Genomic DNA, 11,309 nt, shown 5'->3' on the forward strand with positions numbered 1-11,309 from the left:
CCGAGTGTACGCGTGTCCCATGGTGGGCACGTCTTTTCTGTTCTGTTCTCATGTACAGCCTTTCTTTTCGAGTGATTGCCTCTCTCTGTGTTTTGCATGTATTCAGCTGATCGCCATGTATCTCTGGCCTGCTCCGTTATGCGCGCCGCTGTCCAGTGGCGTGGCGTGGCGTGGCGTGGCCGTCGCGCTTGCGGGGTGCTTCGTGTCGGCGCTGCGCGCCGCAGGGCGGTGCGGAGACCGCCCTCCGGCGCGCAGCGCCGACACCACGCACACCGCAAGCGCGACGGCCACGCCACGCCACGCCACGCCACTGGACAGCGGCGCGCATAACGGAGCAGGCCAGAGATACATGGCGATCAGCTGAATACATGCAAAACACAGAGAGAGGCAATCACTCGAAAAGAAAGGCTGTACATGAGAACAGAACAGAAAAGACGTGCCCACCATGGGACACGCGTACACTCGGAGGTGGGGGAGAAGGACGGATGGACACACGCGTGTAGGAGGTCTGCATTTCCTTTCTAAGCCCTGGCTCTCTCTACACATACATACACACACGCGGCAGACGCTGATGAACATTTCCGCACGAAAGCGAAGACAGGCAGAGGCCACTCGTTTCCTATGTATCACCATTGTGCTACTGACCGGCGCGGAGCATCGCCAGCTCCTCTTCCGCCTTACCACGCAGCACCTCGTTGCTGCCGCTCTGCGAAGCAACGTTGCGCAGGAGCTGCTCCGCCTCCTCCCACTGCTGCAGGTCCATCAGCGCGTGTGCGAGGTGATACTGCGTCGACGACCACACAGTATTAGCAGCGTCACCCTTGCCATCTACTAGCGCGGCAGCACGGCGCAGGCACAGCACGCTCAGTCGCGGAAACTGCGCAGTGCCCAGCAGGGTGCGGCCGAGCTCAGCCCATAGCGGGGCATCCTCCAGGTTTAGGGTCAGCAGTTGCTGCATCACCTCCTCCACCCCAACGTTCTGCAGCCGCACTGCCAGCAGGGCGAGGTAGGCCCACGTGCGCGGGTTGGCCGGATTCAGCGTGTTGCTCTCTTGCAGGCACTCCTCCGCTGGCAGTAGGTCGCCAGCGCGGTAGTAGGCAACACCGGCACCGAGCCACAACACCGAGCTGCTCGGCCACACCTGCAGTGCGAGCGTCACGACGCCCAGCGCGTCCCGGTAGCGGCCCTCTGCCAGGAGCAAGTTACACAGGCGCAGGTAGGCGGACAAGTAGTGCATGCCTTCAGCCTCTGTGATGCGTTGGTCCAGCAGTGCCTGAGCTGAGCTTGCCACGCTACTCTGGTCAACTGTGCGGGCTGACTGCACCTCCTGGCGATGCGCCTGCCAGTGTGCCACCAGGGCCGCAAGGTACGGCGGCGCCGTGGCCGGTTCGCCGCGGCACAGAGCCTGCTTGTACATCCTCACAGCCTCCGACGGACGCCCCAGCGCAGCGGCGCACTCGGCACGCAGCAGCGCACACTCGTCTACGAGGCGCTGCTCTGCCGCAGAGGCAGACGGGTGCGCAACAGACAGCGTCCTTATCTCGTCCAGCGTATTGAGTGCCTCCTCGTATTGCTCACCCTGCGCGAACAGGCGCGCGTACAGCAGCTCCACTCGCGGCTCCCCAGGTCGGCACCGTGCCAGGCAGACATTCGCCAAGTCACGGTGATGCAGATTCACGAGGTATGTCGCCACCTCAAAGTACATTTGCTCCTCCTCGTCTCCCTGCTGCGGTGGCGCGGGAGGAGGAGTAGGGAAAGAGGCGTTGGCAGGGCCGCTATTCTCAGCAAGACCTCCTCTTTCGGCTTCGCCAGTGGCGTGGCTCGTGCTCAGAGCACCGCACTCCACCGCCTTGCGCAGCGCCAGACGCTGCTCCCTGCGCCACTTCTTCTGCTCCACCGCCGCGTCGGGGCTGCCGACGCGGACCGCCAACTCGTGCAAGTCCGCCAGCAGCGCAATGCAGCCCCATCCCAGCTTGTGCTGCGGTGCAAAGTCGACGAGGCCGTGCAGGAACACGGCCGCCTCCTCCAGCCGGTCGTGGGCAAGCAACCACGCTCCGTAGTCGAGCAGCGCCGGCGTGCAACCCGGGTCGCATGCAATCGCCTCGCGGTAGCACTGCTCCGCCTTGGCCAACTCCTCAGTGCGCTGGTAGAAGACGGCACAGTCTATCCAGAGCGCCGGCCAGTTGTCGCCAGCGACGTGCGTGGCTAGACGACTCTGGTAGAGCTTCGCAGCCAGCTCAAAGTCCCCACTCACCTCCGCCTCAATCGCGCGCCACCTCACCTCCTGTTCCTCGCCGCTATTCAGCACGCCACCGCTCGATACCGCGTCGCCTTCGCCGACGCACTCGTGCAGAGCGCTGTGCAGCATGTCCGTGAGTCGAACGTAAAGCTCGTTGCTCGCCCGTGCCACCTCCTGCGGCGACCCGCCAGCGGTAGGATCTCTCCGCAGACGCTCCTGGACCAGAGCCGCCACCAGCGGAGTCAGCTGACTCTTGAAGGCAGCCAGCTCACCAGTGCTCTGCAGAGCCGACACGAGGTTTGTATGCCAGGCCACCTTGTCAGACTCGGACGATCCGCACGACTTGTTCTGAGCTGTCTCGAGCATATCACGTACCAGCCGCCGCACAATACCCAGTAGTGTTTGCTCGAGGCACGTTTGTACGTCGGAGGCGGCCGCAGCGAGCACCGTTGGCGTGGGTCGCGGCGGAATCAGCTGGGCAGGTGTGACGGCAGGCCGCACACGGTCACTGACGAGACGAGTGAGAGTGCGCTGCAGCGTGAGGGAGACGGTGGCCATGGTGCCGGCCGTCACGTACGGGTGCGGGGCGTCACGGTCGGGTACGTCGATGAGGATGCTAGGCACCATCTGGCGCTGCTTGCGGGTGACGCTGCGCTTCTTTCCGCGCTCGCCATGGTCGTTGTGCTCCAATGGCACCGACCCAGGGACGGTGCGCTTTTCTGGCGCGCTCGCTGGCTGCAGGGCCACGTCAGCGGCGAGGTGGGTCGACCCCGGCTCCCTCAAGGCCTGCAGAGAGATGGGGATCTCAGCCGCAAAGTAGTCGGCGTTGAAGTCCTCCCACTCAGCCGGGCAGCTAGGACGCAGGACGCGGCGGAAACTCAGCTTCAGCGGCTCGCCAGCCTCTAGTAAGCCGTCGAGGTACGCCTCCTGCACGGCTGTCAGAGGGACACGCACGACGCATGGGGCTGGCTCGCTGGACTCCGGCAGTGGCGGCGCAGGCGCCCCAGGAACGGCAGCAGCTGCAGCGGCTGCGGCAGCCACAGTACTGCTGGCCGCCGCAGTAGCAGCAGCAGAGCCTGTGGTGGCAACGGCGAGGGACGTGGTCAACTTTGCGCGGCGCTTTGTCGCCACTATCCCCACGTCATCGGCACAATTCGCGCCAGCACTGGCACCAGGCGCGTCCGTCCGCTCCGTCATGACCCACAAAATCGCTGGCGTGGCGGCAGGAGGTGCAGTGGCGGCGGCAGCAGTGGTGGTCACCTTGCCAGATGCCTTGTCTACCTCGGAGGTCTCCCTCTCGTTGCCGGACGCGCCGGCACCACTTATCAGGTTCTCTGCGCTGATAGCGACGGGTACGTCTCGCAGCGGGCTGGCGTCGTCTACGCCCGGGGCCGGCGGTGGCTCCGCTGCCGCGATGTACTCCGTATACTGCGGCAAAGGCAGCAGCAGCCGACCGCGCGTGAAGGAGACGACGGAAATGCCCACCCCTGCGCCTTCGCTGGCGGACGGTGATGGTTGTTCACTGACAGCCTCTCCAGTAGCTGTGCCGGTCGCATCGCTGTCCGTGGCCGCTGTCTCCTTCGCTTTCGCAGCAGGCAATGCAAGGGTAACCTCGTAGCGGAACGGGTGATACGCGTAGGCAACCTCCGTCTCCTCCGCTGACCCCTCCTTGTCGTGCCCGTGCGCATGGCTGGAGCCAGCGTTCGTCGGTCCACCTGCTGTACCGAGTGTCTGGACGGGGAAGCCAGCGGAGAGCCAATCGGCAGGAAGGTGGTGCACACCTTCCAGCTTGATGTCCATGTAGTTCACATACTCCACCAGGGACGCATCGACGGCGTCGTTGACGACAGCGGCAGATGCGGTAATGGTGGACATTATTTTTCGGCCTGTACAGGGACCTCTATAGCAACTGCGTGAAACGCACCAAGGCGCCTCTCTCTGTAGTCTCTTTTGCTTTCAGAGTGCTGATGGAGAACGATGCAGTGGTGTCAAGCACTCTCAGAACTGTAGAGGAGAAGTTGCCGCGTGCCCCGTGATGGACCCACGTAGACGCAGCGAAGAAAAGCGTCAGTGAAATGAAGAGAAGGAGAGAGCGAGGAAGTGCGTGAGAGGTACAAGAATGCGGAGGGGAGCAGTGACGAGGTCAAGAAGAGCGACAAGAGGGTGTTTGCTGTGCGCCGCTGACGATGCACTTCTCCATTAGTAGACACACGCCCTCGTGTCTGTGTGCTTTAGTGGACGAACGTGATGAGTGAATCAGGGACGCCCTTGGATCACGAGACACGAATACAAGGGTGGCTAGTCGTAGGAAGCGGGGAAGAGATGCACCGCGCGCTGCGAGGAGGAGGAAAATCCGGAGAGGAACCCCCTGAACGCACTATACGTACGCCTTGCAGTCCGCCTCCGGTGTACCCGCCTGGCCCCTCCTTGTTTATCACCTCTTCCCCTTTCTCTCGCGCGCGCGTTCGCAAGGACGACCCTGTCGCCCCCCATTCTTCGTGAGTCATGTACACGCATACGCAGCCCAAAGGTACATCCGGTTAGCACCATAGATGCTGAGGATGTCGCTGTGCTGATGTCGTGCCATGTGTCTCTCGTCCTCCGATGAATGTGTTTCTTTTCTCTCGCATGGTGCCATTAGGGTCATCTCTTTAGCGCCCAGGCAGGGTGAATGACACTGAGGAGTGGGTAGTGGGGGAGGGGGGGGGGGGGGGAGCGGACAGCGTAGTCCCACACCGGGCACACAGGCATACACACAGACAAGTGCACTCGCCCACACAATTGGAACGCGCTTGTGTGTATGGCCGGACAGGCGCGAGTGTTCTCGCGGGTGGTTCAGCCTTGCCCTTCCCCCCTCCAGTTTCCATGCTGGGACCTCCCTCACTCGCTCCCGCTTTAGGGCATATTGTTCTCCCCCTCCGTTACACGGCAGATTTTACGTCACAACAAGGCGTCAACACACACACACACACGCACGCACGCAGACTACCAAAGACGCGCGCGTGCGCTTAGCGCCTACCGCCACGAGGACTGACTGTGCGGAAGAAGCAAAAGAAAAAGAATGGAAGAAAACACAAGTACAACTTTGTAACCTTTTTAGCTTAGGGGCCTCGCGCACGAGGTCATCGAGGGGCGCCGTTCACACACACACACACACACACACACACACACACACACACACACACACACACACACACCGCTTTGGCTTCCTTTGCCGTGTCTATGAGCATGCGGAATCACCAGCGCTAACTCCTGACATCATCAAAAAGTCGGGAAGAGGCAGTGCAGAATCGTGGGTGCGGCAGCGGTGTCTTGTGCGTAGGTACGCATATATCAGCGCCTACCAATACGCTGCAGAGACTAGTGGCGGCCACCACCACGGCGACCACCGCGGCCACCGCGACCCCCACGCCCACCGCGGCTGCCGTGCTGCGCTGCGCGCTCGGAGATCTCCTTCTCTACATTCGCGATGAGAGCCTTTTCGTCTTCCTCAGTGAGCTTCATCACCTCCGGCTGCTTGCCCTGCAGCGTCGCCGCGCGGGTCTTGACGGACGCAACCATCTTCTCAGCTGTCTCGGCATCCTGGAAGATGATGAGGGCCTCCTCCTTGGTCGGCATGTACACGTATCGCACGCCTTTCTGCTCCTCCGCCGGCCACAGTCCCTTCACCTCGGAGAACTTCTCGATCGCGCCGCATCCGGAGATGCGGTAGCTGCTGTTAGTGGGCATGGCCGGCGTTCGAGGGGCTGCAGAAGACGGCGCACCAGCGTCCACACCATCCTCGCGCTCGCGCTTGCGGTTCTTCTGGGAAGCCACCTGCGCCGCCTTCCCCTCCAAGTACGCCACCTTCATCTGTGCGCTGAGCTGCACGCCGTCGTACTGCGGCGGCGCCGCGACAAACTTTTCGGCATCCGCCTTGCTGGCGAAGACCACGAACACAGACGGCTTCGTGCGACTCTCCACCGGCGCGTCTTTGTTGCCACCCTGGAAGTAGCGGCGCCACACCGCCAGCACGGTGCCGTGAGCGCTAAAGAACTCCTGCAGCTGCTCCAGTGTGGCCAGCGCGGGCAACGGCTTGACGTACACCGTCTGCTCATCGGTTTGGATGGACTCCGGCAGGGAGTCCTTGCGGCGCACCGATAGTCCGTTCGTATGCATGACGAGCTTGTCGCTCCCGGCGAGCGCCTCGGCGACCACCTTCGGGTCCTTCGTGAGACTGTTCAGGCGGTTGAAGGTGAGCAGCACCTCCAGTGAAATGAAGCCCTCCGGGTCCTCGGCCATCTTGGACTTGAGAAAGACATCCTTGGCAACGTTCACGTCGCTGAAGTAAAACTCCACCTGTCGGCAGATCTTTGCGGCGAGATCGGACATGACTAACAAGAAAATATGCGAGGCAGGAAAAGCTCAAGGAGGGGGCTTTGAGAGGACGAAGCGGGGAGGAAAGAGGAGAAGTGCTGATGATAATGTGGGTGTTACTGCTGCTGCCGAGAGTGCCTACTGCAGTGTCTTCACGGACAAGCGTGCGAAGTTAAGCTCGTGAGTGTGTAGCAGACAACGCATTGCGGGTGTTTGCATGTGAGGAATAGGAAAGTAGAATGCAGGCAGAAGTGAGGGGTAAATCCCCAAAAAAGAGAGGAGAGAATAGCGAGGGCAAAGAAAAGCACGGGCCTGTTGGCAATCACCCGCGTTCATCAAGCAGTCAGTGGCTGGAAGGGATACTTCGTTGTGTCCTGCGCGCATTCGCTTTGTTTTCCTGCTCATCCTTGCCTCACTACAGGCTGGGGAAATCCGCTGAGAACAGCGCGTTTGTCAGCGCACACATGTCAGTGTGGGTCCTTCGCCTTCGTGGTGCGCTTCTCCATCGTCCCACTCGGCTCGAGAGGGCTGCTTGGCGCTGTTTGGTCTCATGGGTGGGCAGGTTGATATCCTTGGACAACACTGCTGACACTGTAGCCGCGCGCGAATGTCTGGGGTGGAGGAGCGCTGTGAGAAGGAGAGAGACGTCGGGGGGGAGGGGCAACACACGTAGGCCAACAACGACATCAAGCGAAGGAAGAGAACGAGCGGAAGGCGAAAAGAGGGCGGAAAGGGCAACAACAAAAGCGCTGCGGCTGTGGTGGTGTCGACACGCAGACAAATGCACGCGCTGTCAAACCACCACCACCACCACCGATCAGCCCTCCCCCCACGTTGGGGCCGCCCCCTCACCCACTGGCAGCGGCAACTCCTCCTCTACAGCCCCGATAGTGAAAGACAACGCAATTCAACCCAGCCTGGCCCTCTCTCTCTCCCTCTCCCTCTCTTCTGGTCCACTTTTTCGTCGCTGCTCAACGCCATCTGGCGCTGCTCCCTCTCGCTCAGCCTTCTCTCAATCGCAGGCGTGGGCGTGTGGCCTGACTTCGCAGGCTAAAGGGTGACGTTGGGGCTGTCACGCACACGTTTGCAATTGAGAGAGGGGGAAAGGAAGGGAGAGGACGTGCGTGGCAAGCGGATGGCGTGCCCACGCCTGATGGGTCGTTTACTACAAGGAGAAGCAGAAGCAGGAAGAAGCCACACAGCGCACACAAACCCTCTCGCCTCTCGGTCGTCTTGTCGTTGAGGCGTGTGTCCCTCCACACTCGCCAAACGCGCCAATTAGCGAACACAACACACCGCACGAAATTGCCGCAGAGCAGCAATGCTTCAGCTCCGTGCCGTGGTGTAGGTGCAGGTCGAGGAGAGGAAAGGGAAGGGGAGGGGGTCGACGGTTGCGTGACTGATGCCTCAACAAGCCGCCGTGATAACTCAAGGGTTCCTCGTTCCTGAGGGGAGGGGGCCTGTTGGGGTTGGGCAGACGTGTCTTCCATAGGGTGAGGACGGAAGACACTCTCGCATCTACACCCACCCCACCCCTTTGCACTCCGGTCTCCGTCATCGTGTAGGTACAGCCTCCATGCTCGACCTGACCGCTCCCCCACTGCCTTCTCGTCCTTCCCCTATTCCATGAAGTGCACCGCTTATGAGAAAAGAAGAGGACGAGTGGACCTGTGCGTGTGCACATGCAGGCGGGCATGCCCACCCACTGCTGCTGTGAAATCCGTCCCCCCTGAGAGTCCACTGATCCACATCACGCCTGCACGGACGGAGTGAGCCACACCACCACGCCGACTAAAAGGAAGAGCAACTCCTCAGCTTCTGCCGCTCCCCTAGTCAATAAGCGAAAGAGACGCGGTCGGCACACACGCACATGGGAACTCCTCTCCACCTCTTTACTTGGCGGCCTTATTTGCATTCGGCTTCGGAACGTACATGGCGCGGATGAGCTTGTTCAGCAGGGCGGTATCACTGACGCTCTTGTACGCAGGACCGGGCTTGAGCACAACGTCGTAAATACTCCCACTTACCGCTGTCCCAGCGACAGACTTCGCAGCTGTCTTACTCGTGTCACCAGCGGCAGCAGCCGGAACTTCCTTCCGCGTCGCGCGCGCCGGCGCAGTGTCGCTGTATTTGAAGCCGGGCTGATCAGAAAAATCGGACTTCAGGAAACGGCCGCCTTTACCAGAGGGAGCGATGCCGGCTAGAGCGCTAGGCTCCAGACCAGCAACAATGCGGGTCACGCTCGGGCCGCTAGCCGCCACCGCCGCGTCAATCGAGCCACCGTAATGCTTGGCAGGTGCGGCCGAGGAAACCGGGGGATCCTGCGCAGCATCAGCAGCAGCAGGGGCAGTAGCAGGGGCAGTAGCAGCATCTTCAGGGTAGTAGTTAGAGGCCTTCTCCACATCGGCGGCGTCGCTCACCATAACCGCGATCGTCTTGGCCACAGGGGCAGACTGGCCGTTCTCGCAGTAGATCTTGGCGAGGTAGCCGCTCTCGAAGGTATTCGTGTAGTCCACTACAGCCTTGTCCGTCTGGATGGTGCAGAAGACATCATTCTCATTCACAACATCGCCTACCTTCTTCTTCCACTCGACCACGGTACCCCTCTCCATCGACGGGGAGAGAGCCGGCATGAAGACGGGCTCGAAATTCACGAGCCAGAGCAGCGTGCGTCGCATCATATTCCCTTTTATTTTGCTTTTTTTTGGGGGGGCGGTGGATGGCGGTTATGATGAAGCCTCCGGCAGATGTGTAGGCGATCTCTTTCACTTGACTTGATGAGTGGCGTGAGTGCGAGGTGGTTGATGAACAAGTACTGGCACACACACACACACACACACACACACACACACACACACACACACACGAAAGAGAGAGGCAAAATCAGAGGAGGACAAAGAGAGGGGAGGAGAAAACCGCCCTTAGGGGATTCAAAAAACAAGTGGGAAGAAAATGAGGAGATGAAGCGAGTACTGTTCAAAGACTGGGGCATCACGTGCAAGTCGCGTGCGCGTATACGTGTGTGCGTGGTTGGCAGCGGGGGGGGAGGGGGAGGAGGAGGAAGCATCGAGTACAGTGAGAGAGAGAGAAAGGCACGTGCATACACAGCGCCACCACCACAACAGTCATCGGTTGAGTCTGCACAGCTGCGCTGTACGTGTTTACCCACGTGTACATGTGTGGACGTTGTGACGTTAGAGGGGGGGAAAGAGGAAAGGAAGGGGTGAGATGGGCGCGTCGAGGCAGGCGCCGATGGACCTCCTTGATGCAGGCGGCTCCTTTGTCTGTTCGCCTCTCTCCCCTTAGCTGTCCACGGCGCACGCAGACAGGCCAATAGGAGACCGTTGCTGCAGAGGGCCCTTCGATGGGTAAAGTGCAGTCGCCCTCGCCTCTCCCCCTCTGAATACGTTCTCTTGATCTCTGTCTCATCCAACTCGCTTTCTCTCTCTCTCTGGGAGAGTAAAACAGCAAACGCACGCAGGGGAGGGGGGTACGCAGAGCAACAGAAAAAAACGAGTGCAGCAACCATCCCGCACAAGCACAGATGTACTCCATGAGCGAAAGCAGCAGCAGCAGCAGCGTGCCTATAATGGAGAAACAGAGAGAGAGAGAGAGAGAAAGAGAAAGAGAAAGAGGAGAGCAGCGCAGAATGAAGAGGTGAGGGGCTGTCGGACACGGACAGAGAAGCTCCAGCGACAACCACTAACACATCCACAGACGCACTCTCGTGCTTCTCTGCAATGCTCGTTCAGTTGAGTTCACAACGCCTGCAAATATGCAGGTGTACCCTGCGCGTGTGTCTGTGTGTGTGTGTGTGTGTGTGTGTGTGTGTGTGTGTGTGTGTGTGTGTGTGTGTGCGGGTGTGTGAAGGATGAGCTGGCTGTTTCATCACCGCCGTCTCCCTTCCCCTTCTCGCTTTTATTCGATTGCCCCCGCCTTTCAAATGGCCAGCAGCAGCACGATAAGGACGACTAGGAGCAGCACGACAGCGTAGAAACCTCGACTCTCGCTTTCCGTGAGCAGCTGAACGACGTTCTGATTCTGCCGCCGACTCTCATCTGCTGTGTGGGTCACGTTGTTGTGCAGACGGTTCAGCATGTCGTCCTGCTCGCCGAGGTCGTCGCCGATCTGTATTGCATAGTGCCTCGTGTTCATCACGGAGGCGTGAAGCTGATCGAGCAGCTGGTCCTGTGTGCGCAGGTCGTCCTGCTGGGCAAAGCTGCGCTCCGCCATCGATGTGTGGAGGAGAGAACAGCTTGCAAAATCTGCACGTGCGCAGGTCTGGAGATAAAGAAGAGAACACACAGAGAAAGGAAAGGAGATGCAGTTGTGTCTTTGTGCTTCCCTATGAATGCTTGGCTTGTTATGCTGTGAAGGGGGGGAAAGGCGGCATTGAGTGAGCAAATGAGAGGGGGCGAGAGGAGGATAATGTAGAGAAGGTGGAGAGAATCGTAGGCAGGTCAAAAAGGAATTGAGGGGTTTCAGTGGCGCAGATGGTGGGGTAGTGCTTGCGCACACACGTACCACTCAAGTCTCTCTCTTCAAAGACACACACACACACACATCGTCGACTCCCCTTCTCTCTCTTTCTCTCAGCTTGAATCGACAGAGAAGGGGGGAAGGAGGAAACACAGGGTCGCTCATGCATTTTCAGTGGCGTGGACGATGCCCCACACACACACACACACACACACACACGTCTTATGTGGGCTTG

The 11,309-nt window shown here is 60.1% G+C and overlaps 4 protein-coding genes across 4 annotated transcripts; all 4 read right to left on the reverse strand.

The window, feature by feature from the left end:
• Window positions 1-637: 637 nt before the first annotated feature.
• Window positions 638-4,114, reverse strand: LBRM_21_0590 (conserved hypothetical protein; the record flags this gene model as incomplete). Its single annotated transcript, XM_001564718.2, has 1 exon — window positions 638-4,114. One exon carries the CDS (start codon window positions 4,112-4,114, stop codon window positions 638-640), a length of 3,477 nt encoding a protein of 1,158 aa, XP_001564768.1.
• A 1,485-nt stretch (window positions 4,115-5,599) lies between these two features.
• On the reverse strand, window positions 5,600-6,610 carry LBRM_21_0600 (putative la RNA binding protein; the record flags this gene model as incomplete). Its single annotated transcript, XM_001564719.1, has 1 exon — window positions 5,600-6,610. The coding sequence occupies one exon, from the start codon at window positions 6,608-6,610 to the stop codon at window positions 5,600-5,602; it is 1,011 nt and encodes a 336-aa protein (XP_001564769.1).
• A 1,877-nt stretch (window positions 6,611-8,487) lies between these two features.
• Window positions 8,488-9,276, reverse strand: LBRM_21_0610 (dihydrolipoamide acetyltransferase precursorlike protein; the record flags this gene model as incomplete). Its single annotated transcript, XM_001564720.1, has 1 exon — window positions 8,488-9,276. The coding sequence occupies one exon, from the start codon at window positions 9,274-9,276 to the stop codon at window positions 8,488-8,490; it is 789 nt and encodes a 262-aa protein (XP_001564770.1).
• A 1,258-nt stretch (window positions 9,277-10,534) lies between these two features.
• LBRM_21_0620 (conserved hypothetical protein) lies at window positions 10,535-10,828 on the reverse strand (the record flags this gene model as incomplete). The annotated part of the gene is made up of 1 exon (XM_001564721.1): window positions 10,535-10,828. The coding sequence occupies one exon, from the start codon at window positions 10,826-10,828 to the stop codon at window positions 10,535-10,537; it is 294 nt and encodes a 97-aa protein (XP_001564771.1).
• Window positions 10,829-11,309: the final 481 nt, after the last annotated feature.

This window comes from Leishmania braziliensis, chromosome 21, assembly GCF_000002845.2.
Source record: "Leishmania braziliensis MHOM/BR/75/M2904 complete genome, chromosome 21".
Taxonomy (NCBI): domain Eukaryota; phylum Euglenozoa; class Kinetoplastea; order Trypanosomatida; family Trypanosomatidae; genus Leishmania; species Leishmania braziliensis.